At 37.7% G+C, this 21301-nt stretch overlaps 3 protein-coding genes and 1 pseudogene across 3 annotated transcripts; 1 reads left to right on the top strand and 3 right to left on the bottom strand.

Moving 5' to 3' along the window:
* Positions 1–3243: 3243 nt before the first annotated feature.
* LOC113324890 lies at positions 3244–3858 on the bottom strand. Its single transcript, XM_026573171.1, has one exon. It carries the CDS (start codon positions 3856–3858, stop codon positions 3244–3246), a length of 615 nt encoding a protein of 204 aa, XP_026428956.1.
* Positions 3859–9032: 5174 nt separating this feature from the next.
* On the top strand, positions 9033–11348 carry LOC113321723 (tubulin beta-7 chain-like). The gene is made up of 3 exons (XM_026569629.1): positions 9033–9595; positions 9751–10020; positions 10125–11348. The coding sequence occupies exons 1-3, from the start codon at positions 9202–9204 to the stop codon at positions 10796–10798; spliced, it is 1338 nt and encodes a 445-aa protein (XP_026425414.1). The 5' UTR covers positions 9033–9201; the 3' UTR covers positions 10799–11348.
* A 1678-nt stretch (positions 11349–13026) lies between these two features.
* LOC113321724 lies at positions 13027–13971 on the bottom strand (annotated as a pseudogene).
* Positions 13972–19493: 5522 nt separating this feature from the next.
* LOC113322976 (L-type lectin-domain containing receptor kinase VIII.2-like) lies at positions 19494–21025 on the bottom strand. Its single transcript, XM_026571187.1, has one exon. It carries the CDS (start codon positions 20793–20795, stop codon positions 19695–19697), a length of 1101 nt encoding a protein of 366 aa, XP_026426972.1. The 5' UTR covers positions 20796–21025; the 3' UTR covers positions 19494–19694.
* Positions 21026–21301: the final 276 nt, after the last annotated feature.

Below are 21301 nucleotides of genomic sequence, written 5' to 3'. Positions count from 1 at the left end.
TCTAAACTTGATTGTGACCTCGTCTCACGATCTTAGTTGATCTTTCGATGACTGCTCTTGACAGGTGGCTAAGAATCTAAGATGCTCTCTGGGAGTCGTAAGTTCCGGATTTGTGAGGTTTACTAGCTTGTCTATTACAAAAAGATTTCCACACCTTGATTTTTGATCTAAACGGAAATCAAATTGGCTTATCTGTTTGTTAGAGGCGGATTGGTATTAAAAGTCTTCACTTCGGCTGAAGTAACTCTTGGGCTGTAAATGACGTCAGCTGAGGGAATCAAGTGCGTAGAATTTTACGAGGTTCAAGAGATGTAAGGAACAAGACTATAATTGAATAGCTTGAAGGGTGGATTCGGTCTCAGTTACGTTCCAGTATGTCATTTGGAAGCTGAATTAGAGCGGTTTCTTTGGCAATATAATTTGCTATCTTAGTAAGATAATTAGACTAGATTGGATAATCATTGAGCGTGATGCTGAAAGGGTTGTGCATCTGTTGAAGGGTGAGACTGATGTAATTTCGAGGAGGCTTAAGCACTTGTTTATCCAAATCAGAAAGACATATAGGAAGTTGGCTAAAATTAAGTTTGAATTTAACGAAAAAAAAATGGGTATGATGTCGCAATGCTCTGGATAAGAATGTGTACCGCTGAAATTGTGAGCTTAGCATTATTTTTGTTCTGTTTAGCAAAAACTAAATAAATATATACTCCATACTATATTTTTCCATGAAATTGTCCTTAAAAATTACAATAAAATCTTTATAAATTTTACGTGAAATGCAGATTACTTAAGGGGCTGCTACCATTTCATATAAAACAAAAAAAACTTATAGAAATCCCTCTCTATTGTGCTTCCTTGGAGCTTCCCAAAGCTCTTAGCTCCGTGCAATTTCCTGTAAAGTCATGCAGGATTAGTCCTATTCCAAAGTAATGACTTGAGATGTCATAGAATATGGATGTGTTTATTTTTCAGGTGAACACTCCTAGAGGCCTCCAGTTTGGTCTGAATTCTATAATTTGAGTTTCAGCCTCCTTTTTGGTGTAACCTGTGTGCATGAAATTTTTCATGTCTTTTTGCCTCAGCTGCTTCTTTTGTGTTCATGAATACCTTTCTTTCTCTTACAAGTTGTAGGATTATGGTTGTTGGTTTGTTGAAATGTATATTACATCTCTCTTTCCAGACATGCCATAGAAATGTAACACAAAGCTCAGCCCAATCTTTCTCGGTGTGATTGTGGCTCCTTCCATTCAATAGGTGAGATAGCCAACCATGGAAATCATCGTGTTGACCATAAACCTCTTCATGACTAATCCTTAGTTCCTTCCAAACTTGTATGACAATTGGACAGTGCATAAACATGTGTGTTAGGGTTTCCCTTTGGCAGTGACAGATTTTACATATGCTGTCAATGTAAGTGAGATGTCTGCCTATCCTGTCATTAGTAGGTAAGATGTTATGGGCAGCTTTCCATATGAATAGCATTTTGAGAGGCTTGTCTTTAGATTCCAGACTGCCTTCCAATTTTTAGTTCCTCCTTGATGGTTGGATTTATTTCTTGTCAATTCCTTGTATAAAGTTTTGACAGGGAAATTTCCATTTTGTGTCAGAGACCAGATTACTCTATCCTCCTGATTTGTGTTTATCCTGGTTTTTCTTATCTTCTCAGCAATGTCATTACTGAATAGATCAGAAAGAAGAGTTTCATTTTAGTGAGTGTTGTTTACAATCAGATCACTTACTTTTGTGATATTTTCTGGGCAATTGTCAGGTTTTTCAATAGTTCCTTTGTGGTTGGATATCCATTTATCAGACCATATTAGAAATTTGTCACCTTTACCAATTTCCCATTTTACAGATTTTTTATATGTGTTCAGTGCCTGATAGGACCCCTTTCCAGACCCATGAGTCAGTAGGCTTTGGTTTTGTGGACATATGCATTATGTCCCCCTCTGGGAAATATTTGGCTTGCATTATTTGAGCACCTATGGCCTAAGGTTGCTTTATCATCCTCCATCCTATGTTTGATATTATTGCACTGTTGAATTTTTCCAGGTTTACCAAACCTAGACCACCTTCTTCTTTTGTTGTGCTAACTTCCTGCCAAGCTTTAGGATATATTCCCTTACTCTTACCTTATTCCTTTTCCCATAAAAAATCTCTTTGGATATCATTCATCTCCTTTATGACAGTTTTAGGTAGCTTGAAAGTGCTCATTTGGTAGTTTGCCATAGTTGAGGTGACATGTTTTATCATAACCATTTTTCCAGCTGGATTTATTGTTTTTCCTTTTCAGCCAGCAAACCTTCCTTTCATTATCCCAATGATAGGATGGAAAGCTTTTATTTTGGATTTATTTGTGAATAGGGGAGATCCCAGATATTTATCATCTAAAGGAATAGGTGCTATTTGCATTATTCCTGGAACGACCTGCAACACATCTTTTGGGGTATTTTTACTGAAAAATATTCCAGATTTGCTGAGATTTATCATTTGCCCAGAGCCAGAGTTAAATTTTTGGAATAGATGTAGAATGGTCATAGCTTCCACTCTGTTGGCTTTGCATAAGATGATGCAATCATCTGCAAATAGCAGGTGGCTGACAGATGAAGCTTTTTTGACTATTTTTATTCCATGGATTTTCTTATGTATTTCAGCATCCATTAAAGTTCTAGATAGAACTTCCATGCAGAGAATAAAGAGGTAAGGAGATAGTGGGTCTCCTTGCGTTAGTCCTCTGGATGGTTTAAAGAAATCACATGGTACTCCATTGAGCAAAATGGCCAGATTTGTGGTAGAGATGCATTGCATTTTTAGGTTGCACCATTTTGTGGAGAATCCCATCTTCTCTAGCATAGCTAGTAGGAAGTTCCACTCCACTATGTCAAAAGCTTTTGACATGTCAATTTTCAGCCCCATCCAACCTTGGTTATCTCTTCTAGTTCTCATATTATGTATTATTTCATGGGCAACCATGGTGTTATCATTAATTTGCCTTCCTGGTATGAAAGCAGATTGATAAGGAGAGGTGATCTTGTGCAATAAAGGTTTCAGCCTTTTTGCCAAGATTTTTGAAATAATATTACAGGTCGTGTTGCAAAGAGCTATTGGTCTGAAATCAACTGGATCACATGGGAATTGCACTTTTGGAATTAAGAAGATGAAAGTAGAGTTCATCTCTTTTGGAAAGAAACCAGTGGTGAAAAAATTTTGCACCATTTTTATAAGGTCAGGCCTTATGGTTTCCTAGTTATGTTGGAAAAAATTTGGTGGGAAACCATTTGGGCCAGGAGCTTTGTTTCCTTCCATATCAAAAAGTGCATTCTTAATCTCCTGTGGTGAAGGAATATCTAGGAATTTTGTATTTTCTTCCTCAGTGACCACTTTTGGGATTAGTTTTATCAGATCATTATCCAAAGTTGGATTGGAAGTGGTTGCAATTTCCTTGAAATGATCAGTGAGACAGTTTGCTATGGAAGTTCTGTCTTTCAACCATATTCCATTTTTTCCTTTTAAGTTATCAACTATATTTCTTTTGTATCTTGTTCTAGCAGAGTTTTGGAAGTAAGAGGTGTTTCTATCCCCCAAATTTATTCTATTATTTCTGCTTTTGGTTTGCCAGTAATCCTCCTTTATGTTCTTCCATTGTTGTAGAGATTCTTCAAGTTTCTTTATAGCAATAGGACATCTATTAGTGTTTTGTGAGAGTTTCTCTATGTTCTTTTTTAATTCAGAAATTCTGTGCTTTATGTTGCCAAAGACAGTTTTATTCCACCTTTTGAGGACATTCTTAACAGTACTCAGATTTTTGGCTAAGGAGTAGCTAGAAGAACCAGATTGGTTAGAGCTACATGCTTCCATTATAATTCTTTTGCAGTCTGGATGTTCCATCCATCCTCCAAAACATTTGAATGGGTAAGCACCGTCTTTCCAATTAGGACTAGTTTTTAGGATTATAGGATTGTGATCAGATCCTCTTGCAACCAGGTGGTATAGATTTGATTGAGGGAACAAATCTATCCACTCATCATTGCAGAAAGCTCTGTCCAATCTTTCCTCAACTCTAGTATTATCACTTCTTTGGTTTCACCAGGTATAGGGGTATCCTGTGAACCCATATCTTGCACTCCCATATCTGATAAGATATCCTTGAAAATTTCAGCCTCATTTCTATCAAAATACCTTAGACCTTTCTTTTCCTCATTAGAGAGAACTATATTAAAGTCTCCCCTTATGAGCCAAGGTAAAGTGGTGTTGTTAGCCATCCTTCTTAGATGAGTTTAGGAATCAAGTTTTTTAGAGTAAGGACCACCATAGAAAGCTGTTATTAGGTAGCTTTTATCAGTAGTGTGATCTAGAAGTTCAGCATTAATGGTGTTGTGGCTGTGATCTTTAATAGTGACTTTCATATTATTTTTCCAGATTAAGGCCATCCCTCATGCTCTTCCTCTTGGAAGGACAAGCCAATAATGTTGAACATTCATTTTCTTTAGTTAGCTATGCATATTCTTATTTTGTTGTTTTGTTTCCAAGAGGCACAAGACATCAGGGTTTTCATAATCCAGGAGATCCATTAGATAATCCTGAGTATGTTTTTGTCCTAGTCCCTGGCAATTCCAGGTTAGGACAATAACAAATTCCCAGAAATAAGATATTATAGGATATTCTAGCACCTCCTTATAGTGAATGGTATTGCTTAGAGTTGAAAGGTTTTCAATGTTTCTGTGAAAAGCATCAAAAGGGACTTTAAAGCTTGAATTGGAAATTTTAGTAGGGTTTAGTGTTACCTCTCCTGTGGCAGTGTTGTACCAGATGTTGGGACTCTCAATCTTTGGATCAACATATTCTGGCTTCTTTCTGAGCTCATGTGTGTACTCAGCAACATTGTCTATCTCCATGTTGGTTCTTTTCTTCTTTAGGCTGTTAGAATTGGTTTCCCTGAGATCCTTGTCTTCAAAAGTATTGAGGAGGTTCCTTGGTTTTTGATACTTACGGTTAATGGCAGGAATATTATTATCAATATGACAGGGTACCATTTTCTCAAAACCAGGTGGGATTGATGGTGGGATGCTCTTTGGTATGGCATTGATTCCTCTAGCACTTTTTTGATTGAGTGAGCTTTGATGAATCTCCTTCCAGTTTTGGTTGTGCTTGCTGGTGCTGAAGAGCTTCCTATGTTGAACATAACTTCTTTTTCGCTTTCCTCATAATGTCTTTTGTTTGGAAAATTTAGAAAGGGGTCTGATAGATCAGCAGGTTGAAGATGTGCTAGCATTTCTCCCACTGAGCTTTCAGTGTCTGAAGCTACCTTGTCTGTGTTGTTGGGTTCTTCAGTTTCCTTAGTATTAGCCTGATTTTTTCCTGTGAATCCCACCACCTTTAGAGCTCTTGGTGTTTCATTTCTAGTTACTTGAACAGAGATCTGGTGAGAGTCAGATGATGATGAATTTGTGTCTTCCTCCTCTGGATCTTTTGCAGTTTCAGCTATCTTTTCTTTTCCTTTCAGATCTTGTTGGGCTTTTGCCTTTGCCTCATTTTCCTCACAAGTTATCAAGCTGTGTTCTGGAATTCTGCATTTTTGGCAAAGTTTTGGGGTTATGGCATATGAGTATTCAATCCTAGTTTTTGTAGCTCCTACTTTAGCCCACATTCGTGTTGCATCTTTTCTTTCAGGTTTATTAACACTATTACATCCACATTCTTCACTTCATCCTCTCTTCCATAAGGCTTCTTTGACTCTTGTAAGATCCCAGCAGGTCTGCATATTTCATACAGAGCTTCCCAAGTAGTCATTCCTGTTGGGACTCTTTTGAGGTGGATCCTCATGAAAATATGGTTGAAGTAATCCAGATTAATCTCATTTGGACCATTGTTTGGAATAGTATGTAGAAGCATGAAGCTATTCAGAGCTAGCCAAGGGCCCCTGGTTTTAAGATGTTGGTTATCATCTTCAAAATTGACCTTGATGATGTAGAAGTTAAAACCCTTGTGAAATCTTGAAAGGTTGAAGCCATATGCTAGATCCCAAGTCCTTTTGATACAGTTTGTTAAATACATTTTCAGAGGTTTTTTCGGTTAGAAAATCTACCCAAGAAAGATAGTTTCCAGTCCTTCTTCTCAGGCTTCTTGATGAAGGATGGATCAATCTCAATGCATGGTTCTTCATCATCATCAATCTTAGCTGCTTTCTCCATTTGAATTGATAGATCAGTTATGTTAATCTATTCTCCTTGTTTAGTCATCATAATGAAGATATTGACTTTGAGAAGTCTGTTTTTGTTGAGGGTGTTTTTCAGTGGAAAGAGTTTTTTTGGGATTATGGGTGTAGGTAGATTGTTTGTAGAGGTATTAGTGGTATTGAGAGTTGGATTAGGATGACCAGAGAAAATTTTTGGTTTTTCCTCTTGAGTACTCTCAGAGTTTTTGTTTGCATACAACTTTCTCAGAGGCTGTAGAGTTTGTATTTTAGTAGTATGATGAGTTACTTTTTCTAGACTCTCCTTAGTCAAGATTTTAGAGTGTGGATGTTGAACTATGTCAGAGCTATTACATATGATGTTCAACTCTCTTTGACTGAGAATGTGAGTATTGTCTCTTTTAGAGAGATGGTGTAGATTAGCAGTTTCAATTTTTGCTATTTGCCAAGAAAAAATGTTGCTTTTCCAGTGGGTTTTGTTCCTCTAGTTTCTGATTTTGGAAATGCTAGGGTGGAAACCACTCTTCAGATTTTTTATTGGGATAATATAGTAAGCATATATAGGAGGGATTCTTCCCAGAATATGATTATGGATAGCTTGTGAATCTACTGTCTTATTGTTGTTGAGAAATATGATGCCTACTGTATATCTCAATTGATTTTTTGTGTAGTAGTAGTTTTTCTAATTGCAGTAGTCTTTAATGACTTCCTTGTCATTTGAGCACTGTGTTTTTGTCAAGTACAACCAATTTGGAACCTTTTGTGTTATGTCTTTTTTTGTTTCCAGTAAGTGAAGCCAAGAGTTGTACTTCAGAGTACAATACTGGTGAGCATTGCCTGCTTTTTTTGTTTGGCTCAGACATGTTGTGGTCCCTTGCTGTTGTGTCTTTGGACACTTCACATTTTTGATATTGCCTATTAAAGGCCAATGCTCAATTTGTGTAATAAGATTTACTATGAGGCTAGTAATCCTGGTTAACTGTCTTTGAAAAGGATACATCTTCCTTCTCAGGGAGATATAAATGTGTCATTCTAGCAAATATAGAGGGCTGATGAGATAAAAGTTGTCATTCCTTCTAACTTTGGATTCCATTGTTTTGTATTTTGCATCCAATTATTGCTTAAGGAAGATAATGGTATAGTGAGCCTTGATGTCGCAACATAGTAACGTTGGTTAATGACCGTTTGGTTTCCCATACCTGTCCACTTTTTGGAAAGAGTCGTTGTGAGTTACAGAGAGTCACCAGGGCCTAGTTTTGCCGATTCAGGCAACCAAGAGTTTTGTCGATTCATGTACTGAGTTTGCCAGTCCTCCATTAATGAGGGTTGTTGATACATAAGCGTGTACCACTCAACCATTTTAATACCATTCATCATTAAAGATGGCAGGAAATGTATCTTGAGATAGGTATTGAAGCGATTGTTCTTCAATCCATTAATTGTAGTGATAATAAAAATGAGAATTAGGTTTGCCTGTTCTCTATAAAAGAAGTTCCTTAGGTTTCCATCTTTTTCATTCTCAAATTTGTAGAGATAGTGATAGTTGCAGTTATGTCTAATAACATAAGTGCTAGTAATGGTGATGTTGAAGGAAGTAATGGGAGTGTGCAGATTCTTCCTCCGCCGTCTCCACCGCCCCCAATTGAAATTAGTGATGGTGAGGAAAATGAAGAGAGAGCAGAAAGCAGTACTTACCTCATAGGAGAACCATCTACTAACCGTAATTTCTCTGGTGAGTGGATTAAACTTGTTGGTACTGTCTCTAGGGGATATCAGGTGGTTGGTGTTGGTAATGCTTTGGGGGTTTATTCTGATTTTTGGATTGGTGGATCTTCTTATCTCTATTTGACCCCTATCATCCCTAATTGTACTCCTTTTGTTGAGTCCTCTGTTGGTGTTCCTGGTAGGGTTCTTGGAGTGCTTGATCGAGTCGAGCATGGCTACTTTCAAGGTGTTCTCCCAGAAGAAAATCCCTCTTCTCCTCTTCCTCCTGCGCCTGAAGCAGTTATCAATAATAGTGTGCGGATTTTCACTGCCGAGAAGGTTGCGGAGAGTCGTGATGAAGCCGTTCTTCCAGGACTCGGAGTAAGACTGAGTCGAAGACGGTTAACCATGGCAGGAAGAGAAGGGGAAGATCAGAAAGAAAAGGCAAAGAGAAGAGAAGGGCTTAGAGAAGAAGATTGGGGGGTTCCAGTAAGAGGTTGAAGAACAATTGGTAGTCTAAGATGTTTGAATCTGTTTTCTATTTTAATTCAGTGTTGCAGTTTAAGTTTTAATGGTGTAAGAATGGTAATATTAGTGATGGTTGATTTGAATGAAATCTGTAATTTATATGAATTCTCTTTTTGTTGTTTGGTAATGTAAATGAAAGTGGATGAAAAATGATATTTGTTCAAAGAATTTTAAGATCATGAAACAGAATCAGAGAACAAAAATTAGGATCTTGAGAGCAAAAGTTCGCAACAATACATGACATTTTGCTTCAAAAATAAATAAATAAAAAAAATACATCACATTACCTATTATGTTCGATCTTTTATTTTTTTGTTCGGTGTCTCACACAAGTCACAACATTTGGTGAAGCTAGAGCGGAATCTCATAGATGGATTGAATTTAGTATCCCAGTAACGCCAAGAAGACCAACAATACTCAACAAACGAGTCAGTCCGTTCTAACCGCTTTTCCCACTGTAATCAAAGATGGTTAGAGTCTGAAAGTACTTTCCACGTGGGACAATGCAGTTTCAAATTCCAGCAAATCCAGCTAATTTCGAAAAAAATTCAAATTTCAAAATTTAAGGTAACATCTGACTGTTCGTGTTGCGAGTCCTTTCATCATCAAAGGTCATTCAAAAAAATAAAGCCGTTAAGAGATTTTTTCAAAGATAATTTAAATTTCAATTTAATTCCTCTATAATTACACTTTACCTTCTCAACTCCCGTATTCTTAACTCAATCTCTCTCTCTCTAAAAAAATCAATCAGAAAATTTCTCAAGAAATCAATCAAAATGAGAGAAATCCTTCATATCCAAGGAGGTCAGTGCGGAAATCAAATCGGTGCAAAGTTCTGGGAAGTAGTATGTGCAGAACATGGGATTGATAGTATTGGAAAGTATGAAGGAGATTCAGAACTTCAATTAGAGAGAATTAATGTTTATTACAATGAAGCAAGTGGTGGAAGATATGTACCGAGAGCTGTACTTATGGATCTTGAGCCTGGTACTATGGATTCAATCAGATCTGGTCCTTTTGGTCAGATCTTCAGACCCGATAACTTCGTTTTTGGTCAATCTGGTGCTGGTAATAACTGGGCGAAAGGTCATTATACTGAAGGTGCTGAGTTGATTGATTCCGTTCTTGATGTTGTCAGAAAAGAAGTCGAGAATTGTGATTGCTTACAAGGTACTTGGATTATTGTTTGTCTGGGTTGGATTTCTCTTTTATTTTGTTGATTTTGATTAAGTTTTGTTTCAATTTATTACTCTAGGGTTTCAAGTATTTTTCTTACTTATTTTTTTTGATTTTGATTAAGTTTTGTTTGAATTTATGTACTGTAGGGTTTCAAGTATGTCATTCTTTGGGAGGAGGAACTGGATCTGGGATGGGAACTCTATTGATTTCAAAGATCAGAGAAGAATACCCTGATAGGATGATGCTTACTTTCTCGGTTTTCCCATCACCTAAAGTGTCTGATACTGTGGTTGAGCCTTACAATGCTACTTTGTCTGTTCATCAACTTGTTGAGAACGCTGATGAGTGTATGGTTCTTGATAACGAAGCTTTGTATGATATTTGTTTCAGAACTCTCAAGCTCAGTACTCCTAGCTGTAAGTATTATATGTATATATTTGGTTTGATTCTCGCCTTTTGGCTTCGAGTTTTGATTAATACATTATTTGTTACTGATTTGTGGGAACAATTGTTGAAACAGTTGGAGATTTGAACCATTTAATATCTGCAACAATGTCTGGAGTTACTTGTTGTTTGAGGTTTCCTGGACAATTGAACTCTGATCTGCGAAAGCTTGCTGTGAATTTGATTCCGTTCCCTCGTCTACATTTTTTCATGGTGGGATTTGCTCCACTTACATCTCGTGGATCACAGCAATACAGAAACCTTACAGTTCCAGAGCTTACACAACAGATGTGGGATTCAAAGAACATGATGTGTGCCGCTGATCCGAGGCATGGACGATACCTGACTGCTTCAGCTATGTTCCGTGGGAAAATGAGTACTAAAGAAGTTGATGAACAGATGATTAATGTTCAGAACAAGAATTCGTCCTACTTCGTCGAATGGATTCCAAACAATGTTAAATCAACTGTTTGTGATATCCCACCCACTGGTCTTAAGATGGCTTCTACTTTCATTGGTAACTCAACTTCGATTCAAGAAATGTTCCGTCGTGTTAGTGAACAATTTACTGCTATGTTTAGGAGAAAGGCTTTCTTGCATTGGTACACTGGTGAAGGTATGGATGAGATGGAATTCACTGAGGCTGAGAGCAACATGAACGATTTGGTCTCCGAGTACCAGCAATACCAAGATGCAACTGCTGATGAAGAAGGTGAATATGAAGACGAGGAAGCAGAATATGAGGAATAAGTGAGCCTACTTTTGTGTAGGTTTTACACACCACAATTTCCAGTTGCCGGTGTCCTGTGATGTCTTCTTTTAGTGTTGTTTTTTAATTGCTGAACTAATAGAAATGAGAAAAAACGGTCTTGTTACTGGAAGATATTGAGTAACATATGGTTCTGAATATATTCCTTCAAGTTGTTTGCTCGGTTCAATTTGGTTTATCACTCTGATATTGAGTAATGCTCAGACTTTTCTGCAATCTTGCATGCAAATGGTGTTGTATGGATATTAATATTTGCATTTTGAATGCTGAAGGCTTGAAGCCAGAAATGCTTGTATATAATTGACAAAGAAGTTAGCATCTCCACCTGCCTTCCCAATTGCAGTGGATACAGTCACTTTCTTTGGTGGAACAGTTGGTAAATTTCCAAATAAGAAATGCTCTAAGAAGTACGGGGCCCTGTATATGTATGTTATATGTATAATCTTCTGCTTTTCATTTCTTCTTACAGTGTAATCTTCCTTCAAATTAGTATTGTAGATTAGTCTTAATTATATAATCTCTTAGTTCTTATATAAGTTCCCACATAAAAATGTCTGATTATCTGTGATGCAAGATCTTAACATTGAAGGTGTTCATGAATGAGTTCGGCGCAGTTGCTTTGGCACGAAAAGAAGGAGGTGATGAACTTTCACAAAAAATGGTTGCCAGATTGTTGGACTTGATGGATATAGTTAACAGAACTGAAGGTGTACTCTCATTGCAGCCAGTGACAGGCCTGAAATTATTGATACTTCAGTTAGACGCTCTGGAAGACTTGACCAAGAAATTGAAACAGGTAATATACAGTTAATCAATTTGAGTTTGTAGGATACATGGTGTATTATCACGCAGTATACACATTGGGATGAAGTCCTATGCATAATATGAAGTGGTCGTTTCGCAGGTGTGCTTCTTCTATACTGCTAGTGTTTTCTTCTGTTTTGGTTGTTCCTAGGAAAAATTCTTTTAATAGTAGCCTGTTATGCACATGATTACAGGTGAAAAGGTGCTGCAAAGAACCCTGGATGTGTGCTTTAACTTCAGTTTTTGTTTTAGATTCCGTCAGCCACCAAGTTAATGTTGATGTTAGGAATGTGACTGCAAATTATATTGGAGTTTCAAATAGGTCAACCAAAGCTCTATTTCATTTGTAGTTTCCTAATGCTAACTGCAACCAGATTTCCAACACCCAATTATAATTAGAAATACATCACTAAAATACAGTGTTTACAGCGAATGTTCAGATTGAATTCTTTTGGTGTCTTCGATGAGACACATTGTCTATATGCATGCAGAACATTAATTTCCCTTCACACAAATGGGTATCCATGTGATTTAATATCTGTTGGATAGAGAACTCTTATAAGCTGAATCCTGCTCACACAAGAAAACTTCAATTTCAGGATATATACTATTTGTCTTCTTAATAGGATGGACCATCCGTTGCAGAGATACAACAGAAAACCTTGCTTGGTTCAAATCTATATGAACTCTGCAATGAAGCTGCATCAGCTTGCTTAAACATTATGTTGCATTTAAGGAAGCCAGTGAGCGATCAGGAAAATACACTCCAAGGTTCCATGTTTCGGTTATGGTAGTTGCTGTGATGTTATAATCAAAGCATCACGAGACATTAGTGATACAGGGAATGTTGTGACTTCCCCAGATTAAGTGGATTCTGCATCTCAAGTCAGGTGTTCCCAGCTTTAATCCACTCGAGCTCGACTCAAAATATATGATCATTTGATTCAAGCACATCAAACAATTAAAGAAGGAACTTTGCTTGAAGTGACATTTGATAACTTTGAAAAGGGAAGGAGACCCAGTGCCAAGCGAAAGGTACACTTGGTTTCTATAGTTGGAATTCCTTTGTAGAAGTAATATTTGATATCTGAATAATAGAATGTTCCCTGACCTAAGTATGCCATGTATCAATTCATAGATGTCATGTATTGAATTTAGACCTTGTACAATCTGGAGCTGGAAGTTTAAGAATCAAAGGCTTTTTAACCCTGTTGGATTTATGCACACATTGACCTTGCAAAGCAAAAGATGATAGAAAGCTGCCGCGTAAATACAACATCACCAAATGGTTCAAGACATTACCCAGTTTGATTTGTGGCAAAGAGAATTATGGCTTATTGTGTTGTACCAGAGTCATCTTTATGGAGTTTGCAAAGGGTTTTGATCAAGCAAGGAACCAACAATATAAAGAAAATTAGTAATTTGATTGCAATTAAGAACAAAGATTACAAGACCAAAGACACCAACAACCGATTTGGTGCCCAATGGTAACAAAAACAGCAAGACGGCTTATTTTGAACAAGAACGCTAATGACAGACTGATAACACAAGATCAAAGACACAACCAATCCAGGCAACACTGATGCTAATACCATAATAAAACCACTCCACACTGAAACCATAACCAAAGGGCAGGATCACATTTTGCTGTCAGTACTGAAACTCTAACCATAAATCTGAATAGATTTCACTTCAGGGTTCTTCTCTTCAACTTTGGGAACAGTCACAGTAAGGACTCCATTCTCCATAGCAGCTTGAACATCATCCACTTTCGTGTTCTCAGGCAACCTAAATCTCCTCAAGAATTTGCCACTGCTACGTTCAACTCGATGCCATTTATCATTTTTCTCTTCACTTTCTCTGCTTCTCTCTCCACTTATCTGTAGAACTCTCCCTTCTTCAACTTCAACTTTCACTTCTTCCTTCTTAACACCAGGCAGATCAGCTCTAAAGATATGTGCTTCTGGGGTTTCCTTCCAATCAATTCTAGTGTTTGCTAATTGTGATGTTTCTTTGGATAATTCAGAACGAGGCATAGAGAGTGCAGCAGATGAGGTTGGGGATGAGAATGGGAAGTCTTGGAATGGATCCCATACGTCTAGGGAAAATGGGTCGAAGACGTTGGTTCTTCTGTTGCCAAACAAGTTTGGAATGATCGACATTTTTAATTAAAGAAAAGGTTTTGGGTGAATTGGAGAATTGGGATTCTAAATTGATGATTGCTGTTCGAGGTTGATTGGCTTGCAGGTATTTGATTAGATGTTTCTCCAAGCTAATTGCATCACATATTTATAGGGGGGAGAATCAATATCCGTTAAGATATTTTTTCCATTCTGATTTATTTCTACACCATTCTTGATGATTCGAGAACATCCAAGGAAGTCTAGAGCCTTCTTTTCCATTTTTGGGTTTGAAACGATCACGTTTAAAAAGAGATTGTAAATTGCCCTCCCTCCCCCTCTCGTGTTTTTGTACTTGGTCCATAACTTGTCATGTTTCTGAGGCCCTAATTTCCCGTATGTTACCTTTATATCCTGCTCCGGTTGTGAAATCCAGGGTACTCGTTGTTTTGGATTTTCTAACGTCTTTCAACAATGGGAGATCACTCCCTTGATCTTCCCAGGATTACTAGATATGGTGATGTTGTTATGGGGAAGATTATTCGAAGTAGGGAACCAACATCCATAGATATTGAATCCCTACCTAAACCGGTTCTTATCATCGGGAAAGGCAAAGGTATTATGCTTACACCGGGGTTAGAAGCTGAATCTATGGAGGACATGCAATTCAGTTTAATTGGCACAAAGTTTGAAGACGCGACACAAGTTCTATTATCATAGTGGAAGAAGATTAATGGTGGTTGTCCTTTTATTCCGCTTCCTAAGGGTTATTTTACCATGACGTTTGATAATGCTGCAGCTGTTAATAAGGTTTTAGAAGATGGTCCTTATATCATAGAAACTACGATCAAAGGAATCAAAGTGATTCATGCAGTTCGTGTTCAAGAATGGACTGTTGGCTTTAATCCTGATAAACAAAAAGTTACGTCGACATTAGTTGGGTTCAATATCCAGGCTTAAAACAGGAATATTGGTCGGAAAAAATTTTACTGGGTATGTCAGGAACCCTAGGAAAACCTGTTAAAGTGGATGAACCAACTTTGAAAAAAACTTTTGGTTATTATGCTTCATTTTTGGTCGAGATTGATTTTTCAAAATCAGTTGATAAAACTGTTTACGTTCAATCAAGTTGGGATCCCGAGGGTTATGAACAGGTGGTGGAAATTCCAAAACATCCTGGGTTTTGCGAGCACTGCAAGGTTTTAGGTCATTCTATTGATCAATGTAAAGCTAAATCATGGCATGTAGCTGAAAACATTGATTCTACTACGTCAAGTAATGTAGCAGATAATAAAGTAGATCCTAATAATAATTTTAGATAGAGATCGTAGAAGAGGTAACAAGAACAAAGAATATGTTCCCCCAACAACTGAAGAAGTCAACAACAACAAGAAATTGTTACAGGCTCGAAGACAATCTGTATTCGAATTAGCTAAGGGTACAAAAACTAAATTCAGTGACGATGGTGCTGCAAGTTCAGGTAACGTAACCACTGGTAAGTTTGATGTTCTTAAAAATATGGACGGAACTGAGGAAGATGAAAAGATGGGAGAGGGTGAAGCAGTGGAAAATGTTTATGATGAGTCAACTACAGATGTAGGGGATAAATCTATAACTTCTGAAGTTGATATCAGTAGTTAACTGATGTGTTTTGTAGATAATGGTAAAAAGTGATTCGATTCTCGAACTTGTGAAGGATAACTTTAGACTTAAATTCAAAACTAAACAGAAAACTCACTAATAATTATAACAAACACTGACAAAGTTGGTATCAATATTAAAAGAACATTGAGGCTAAGATTCCACTATTTTCCAAGTTTAAAGTGATTTAACCCAATCTTTGATTTCATGCAATTTTCTCGTTCAATTTGATTCTTACTATTGCAACAAGTAGATTTTCAAAAGCAATAATTGTAAATACCAAGTATGAAGCATCAAAAGTCTTAAACTAAGCATACTCCATCAAAATAGATCACAATTACTCAAATAAAAATCATATTCGATATTAGTTCAAGGCAAATAATCATAATAAAATTGCAAATAAAAAGATAAAATAGAATATACCACTTTTTTTTTTGGAAAAATAGCTTCCTCTATCGCCTCAGCAATGGGGTTTAGCTCCTCATATTAATCACTTGCTTAAAATATTGGTTTATGGTTCAAAAGTTGATTAAAAGAAAGGAAGATAATAAAACAGACAGTTTGCAATGCTGTATTGGCGCTACAAAGAAGCTGTTACAAACGCCGAACTGTTACAGAGACCTGCTGGTTACTGTAGCAGTGTTACAAATTGAGACGCCTAAGTGTTGAGATATTAAGACTGACAGAACGACTGTTTTGAATGGTGTTTGTTCGTCAGCTTCTTCTTCTTCTCCTGCTGGTGTGATTCGCTCTGCAACTCGACTGATTCTTCTCTGTTGGGTTCTAAACTTCTCCTAAGGTTGCGTACCTCTTTTTGTGACTCGTCCCAGCACTTTATACTTCACAGGACGATTAAATCCTGAGAAATCTTCCACTTCCCTCCACCAAAAGTCTCGGACTTTTGTTTCTATTTTCTACACGTCTCTGTTTACGCATCTCAGTTGTTTCTACTCTTCCAAACGCTCTCTAAGATATAGTCGAATCTCTGGGGAGATATTCTTTCCATTTACCAATCAATCCCACGAGCAAACTCGGCTAAAACTCCTCCAAACCAATGTAACAGAGACCCGAGAAACTCATCTCCATGTTTTCAGTCATCTCGATGATTCAACCAAATTCGATCAAAACAAAATCCATTACCAACCCTGTTTGGTTAAGTTGAGTCCAGCCCAACACAAATCCGAGATTGAATCTCGTGTAAACCCCTCCAAAATATGAACCCTAATTTTGTTCTCAACTGCCAAATATTTCCCGCCAATTTTCTGTTCAAATATGGAAGAATAGGGATGCCCCCTAACCAGACTAGGGGTGCCTTTAGCATCTTCCTTAAGGGGCGTCCTGAGGGTGCCCCTTATCCAACTCGGGGGTCCGAATAGCAAGTGTCCTCCGGGTGCTTTCCGACAACTTTTCAAGCCAATTTTTTCCAAAAATGTTTATTGGCCAAAAATACCTACAAATAAATAAAACACCATAATAAGTAAAAAAATGAGCCCTAACAGTATATAGAATCGAGACAAATCAGACACAAAAATGTGTCTATCATTATCAATCGAGAATAACCCCGGAAGTTTTTGCAGTTGTTGTGAATGAAATCATACCTGAAACTATTGTATCGGAGAGCAGTCATCATCCCTACTCAAAAATCAGTAATACTAGTTGATGATCCAACTATTAATGAAATTATACAGGGGGTTGTTGTTGGTAACAATAAGAGACGTAAACGTACGAATAAATCTAAAGAGAATCTCTCGGATGAGGAAATACGTATGAATAAGAAGATATTGGAGGAAGAGGGGCAAAAAAGGTCAAAGTTCGCTCAAGAAATTATAGATACTACAGCAAATAATCTTATTGATGAATTAGCGGAGAAGGTGGCCAATGAGGATGTGGAACAAGTTGAAACAGATTATAATGAGGGGATGGATGCTGATATTAATCGATCAGCGATTGTACCTTATATTCCAGGGGGTCTATAATAAACTCTCCTAACAAAGATAAAGGGTTTGACCCTATTGCGGAGGAAGAAGCTCAGAGAGTCTTGAATTTTATAAATATGAAGTTGGCTATTGCATCAGTTAATGGTAATACATCGAGGAATAGTAAAGTGTGTGGACCTTTACAATCACATAAACGCAATTTTAAACGAAGTTATGTTTCTAGAATGATGATTGCTACGGACATGAGTAATCTGTAGGGTGCTTGGAGTTCGTGTGATATTAATGCTTAAAGTTTAACGAGTGTTATAGATTTTTACGGTTTCCTGTAAGGACCTGTTTTGCCCATTTCTATTCATTTTTAGATTTTTAGAGGTTTTGTCTGCCCTTTAGCTCTCTAAAGGGTCTGAGACCCTCGGGTCCCCTGGTAATTACTGTTTTTGGCTTTAATATCATGACTTAGCTAAAAAATACCTTTATATCCTGCTATGACCAGTCAGACTGGTGAAGTGCCAAGATGGCGCGACACAGTATAGCCGGCCTAGCCAGTCTTCAACCAAGATAGTGCTGCAGTGCACAGACCGTTAAGCGCCAAGATGGCTGGATCCTGCAGGTAAATGAAGCGCGAAGGCGGGGCTACACTGTAAGAACATTGGCCAAGTAGTGAAGCTTATTGGCCGACACAATGAAGCTTCATTGAGGGAAAGGCAAGGCAATGCCAAGTTGACAAATGCAGCATGCGATGTTGGCATTGATGCATATCCACGAAATGGAGTTGACCCAAACTCAAGGATAATGCAAGAGAGTAGAATAGGCTAAGAGTTGGCCTATGCATTAGTTCAAGGCTGGCTAAAGCTTGGACAGTGCAAACAAGTTAGTAATGCAAAAGTGGCATTTCTATTGTCGAACAAGTTGGCTAAGTGAAGCATATGATACATGAATAACCAGAATGAGATAAAGGAATGACCGAGATGATTGTAGCACAAAGATTGTTGTACATTGGCTTAGGCCAAGAAAACTGCAGGTCCAAGATGTCCGTGCATTGGATCAAGGCCAAGTTCAGTAAACCAGTTGTTGGCGGTTATGGAACTGCTTTACGGGACAGATGGTTGTCCCATGCGTGTGTAGCTGGTGTGCACGGTTTTTGGCCAGTAAATTTGTTGTATAAATAGTGTTAAGGCATGAGAAAATCAGCAGGCCTACATATGAGATTATGAGACTCAAATTGAAAGAGTTTTTTTTAAGGTAAAGGCTTGGTACAAGAGGAACAAATTTGTATAAGTCCCTAAGTGGGAAAGTTTTGTATATCTTCCCTTTGATGCAATAAAATGAGTTGATTATGTCAGGTTCTAAGTGTTCTTGGTTGGTTGATTGTATTAGTGAATGTATGGCATTGTTTGAATGTTTTATGGTAAACATTTGAGGAGTAAAGAAAAGAAGAAAGTAGATTAAAGACTTCGGTTGTAGAACTGTAGAGTTGGTTGTTTGCGTTGGTGCAATCTTATAAGGCTGAAGTACGAGTGGGTGAAGCTTGATTCACTGAACCACTGTACTGCCAGGTTACATTTGCGCAAAAAATCTGCTAGGTGCATTTGCAGGTGTGACACCTGCTATGGTCGCAGGTTCCAATTGCGACGAGAGATGTCGGTGGAAGTAGTAGAATGGTCGCTAAAGCATCCAGTTATGAATTGGCATCTGCCCATGGATAGGTGGTCTGATGTTTGGTCCTCCAGGTTGCATTAAGAAATTACTAGCACATGAAGTAGCATCAGTGGGGCTGAACTTTTCTTGATGTTATGGAACTGGAACTGGGTAATTTATGGGTTGGTGAGTCTGAGAAGGATGTAAATTATCTGTTCGCCAAGGCAAGAGCCAAGAAATGATATAACAATGTCTAAGAACTTGATTTGAGGCTAGCTTTGTCTTTCTGAATTGATGAATGTATCCAACAGACTAACCTAAGAACCTAATTTGAGGCACTCATAGAAAAACCAGAACAAACCATTCACAGTCGGAAGCACTTATTTAGTCTGTTTGCACCAAGCAAGGAGTTAAGCCAAGGAAACCTGTTGCAACCCAGCACATAAAAGACCTGCTAGAAGATTATTTTTTTACCACCCTCTGGTGCAAAAAACAATTGAGAGACTGGCACATTGAAGTAGAAATGAGACAAGGAGTTGTAATGCTGTGTAAGGATTACGAAAAAGTCATTAAGAAACAGTGGATCAAACTATTAGTACTCTCCATTAAAGAGAAATATGATACACCGTTTCTTCAAATAAACTTCACAGAACACGCTTAAACAAGGACTTACATAAAGTTGACAACACAATTTACAGAGCATCCACCTCGTCGTCTCCCCATCATCACCACAACCTTCATTTCTTGTCGTCAGTGGTGGCTTTCTCAGCAACTACTTTGATCTTCTCATACCCATATTCCACGGGGTGATCAGGATATTCAGCTGGAACAACCGCTGCACGTCTATTAGCAAAGACAGTCCATAAGAACAACATTATTGAAGCAGCCAAAGCTCCACATCCAACTCCGAAAAGTAGTATAGTGACAATCTTGAAAGCACAAACTGTTCTGGAATGGATAATCGGAGGCTTGTTCTCGTGTGAATACACTTTTGAGTACTCTTGAGGATCCAGAGGTTCAGAATGCATCCATGTCGGAACACGCCTTAACCTAAAGCTCCATGAATAAACACCACTTGTCTGAGTAGAATTCCCACTTGAAGAACCTATTCCGACAAACACTTCCTCTTCCTTCCACATTCTTGACAAATCAATTTGATAGGAAACTAACGGATCATTCGGCCTGCTCTCGCTAAAATTACACAATCGAACTTCTAAACGCTTCGAACTAGCATCGTAATCGACCCAGGAGTGTAATTTCTTCCCACTGTTGAGAATCACATTGACAGATGAAGCATTGCTAACCTTAACAGAAACTAAACTACCCAAATCGATCCCAACATGATTCCCATTCTGGTCACCATGTTCGACATTCTTCAATGTATCAAATTCAACAGCAACAACTTTACCCCCACCATTTTCCAACTTATCTCCAAGCCCAAATGATCCTCCTCCATTCACCAAAGGAAACCCCTTTGGTATCAACATAAAAGCAAGTCCATCTCCATTCTCAGATGAAATCGAGAACGAGAAATACGAAGAGAACGAAACCGGGCTCTTGCGGTTCCCTAATCGAATGGTTTTTCTATGAACAAGTTTCCCAGAATTCCAAACCATATTACCATTCATTTCAACAGAACCACTATCATTAACAACCTTAGCATCTCCATATAACCCAATTTCAGTATCAAAACTAAGGGTCTTTTCATCAAATCTTTTGTATGCAAATGAAGCTAAAGGTTTTGCAACAGATAAAGTAACAAAACAACAAGAAACAACTACTAAAAAGAAGCAATAATAATACCTCCTCCTGGTACCTGAAACTGCAAGAATCTCCATTTTTGACTCGATCCTGTTGTTCCTCTTCTAAAATAGAACAAGGGTTTGTTGATTCCTAGCTAGGGTTTTCTTTCTTTCTTTCTTCTTCTTTTCTTCTGGGACTCATAAATAACATTTACAATAAATTGGGTGCTCTGAAAAATCTTTACTCCTTTTTTCTTCCTTTTCTTAGTACACTGTGTAGAGTGAGTTGTGTTTGGCTTGACTCTGACAGAAATATGAATAAAGCATTTCACTTTTTTACATTTAGATAAAATAAATGGCTATTATGCGCTTATGGTTTTGTATGGTGCTTTGTGCCCGATTAAGCTGAGCTGACCCGTTTAAAACACATACTACAAAGCAAAAACAAACAAAAGTGAAAAAGATCCATCCATATTAATTAATTATTAGGGAGGAGGAGGACGATAATGGACTAGTTACAGTGGAATAAATGTCTTTTTGGATTGTTAATTGAAGAAGGAGGTCGCGTGGGGAAATAATTGTGAAATTATAATGCTGCTGCT

The sequence above is a fragment of the Papaver somniferum genome, chromosome 11 (assembly GCF_003573695.1).
Source record: "Papaver somniferum cultivar HN1 chromosome 11, ASM357369v1, whole genome shotgun sequence".
NCBI classification, from domain to species: domain Eukaryota; kingdom Viridiplantae; phylum Streptophyta; class Magnoliopsida; order Ranunculales; family Papaveraceae; genus Papaver; species Papaver somniferum.
This window is presented reverse-complemented; position numbering and strand designations above follow the sequence as displayed.

What these genes read in the sequence shown, in the direction of transcription:
- LOC113324890 (XM_026573171.1), bottom strand. Translation starts at nt 3,858, where the DNA reads ATGGAAGCATGTAGCTCTAACCAATCTGGTTCTTCTAGCTACTCCTTA.
- LOC113321723 (XM_026569629.1), top strand. Translation starts at nt 9,202, where the DNA reads ATGAGAGAAATCCTTCATATCCAAGGAGGTCAGTGCGGAAATCAAATC. An exon ending in GAATTGTGATTGCTTACAAG is followed by an intron (nt 9,596 to 9,750) that starts GTACTTGGATTA and finishes TATGTACTGTAG; the next exon opens with GGTTTCAAGTATGTCATTCT. An exon ending in CAAGCTCAGTACTCCTAGCT is followed by an intron (nt 10,021 to 10,124) that starts GTAAGTATTATA and finishes TTGTTGAAACAG; the next exon opens with TTGGAGATTTGAACCATTTA.
- LOC113322976 (XM_026571187.1), bottom strand. Translation starts at nt 20,795, where the DNA reads ATGGAGATTCTTGCAGTTTCAGGTACCAGGAGGAGGTATTATTATTGC.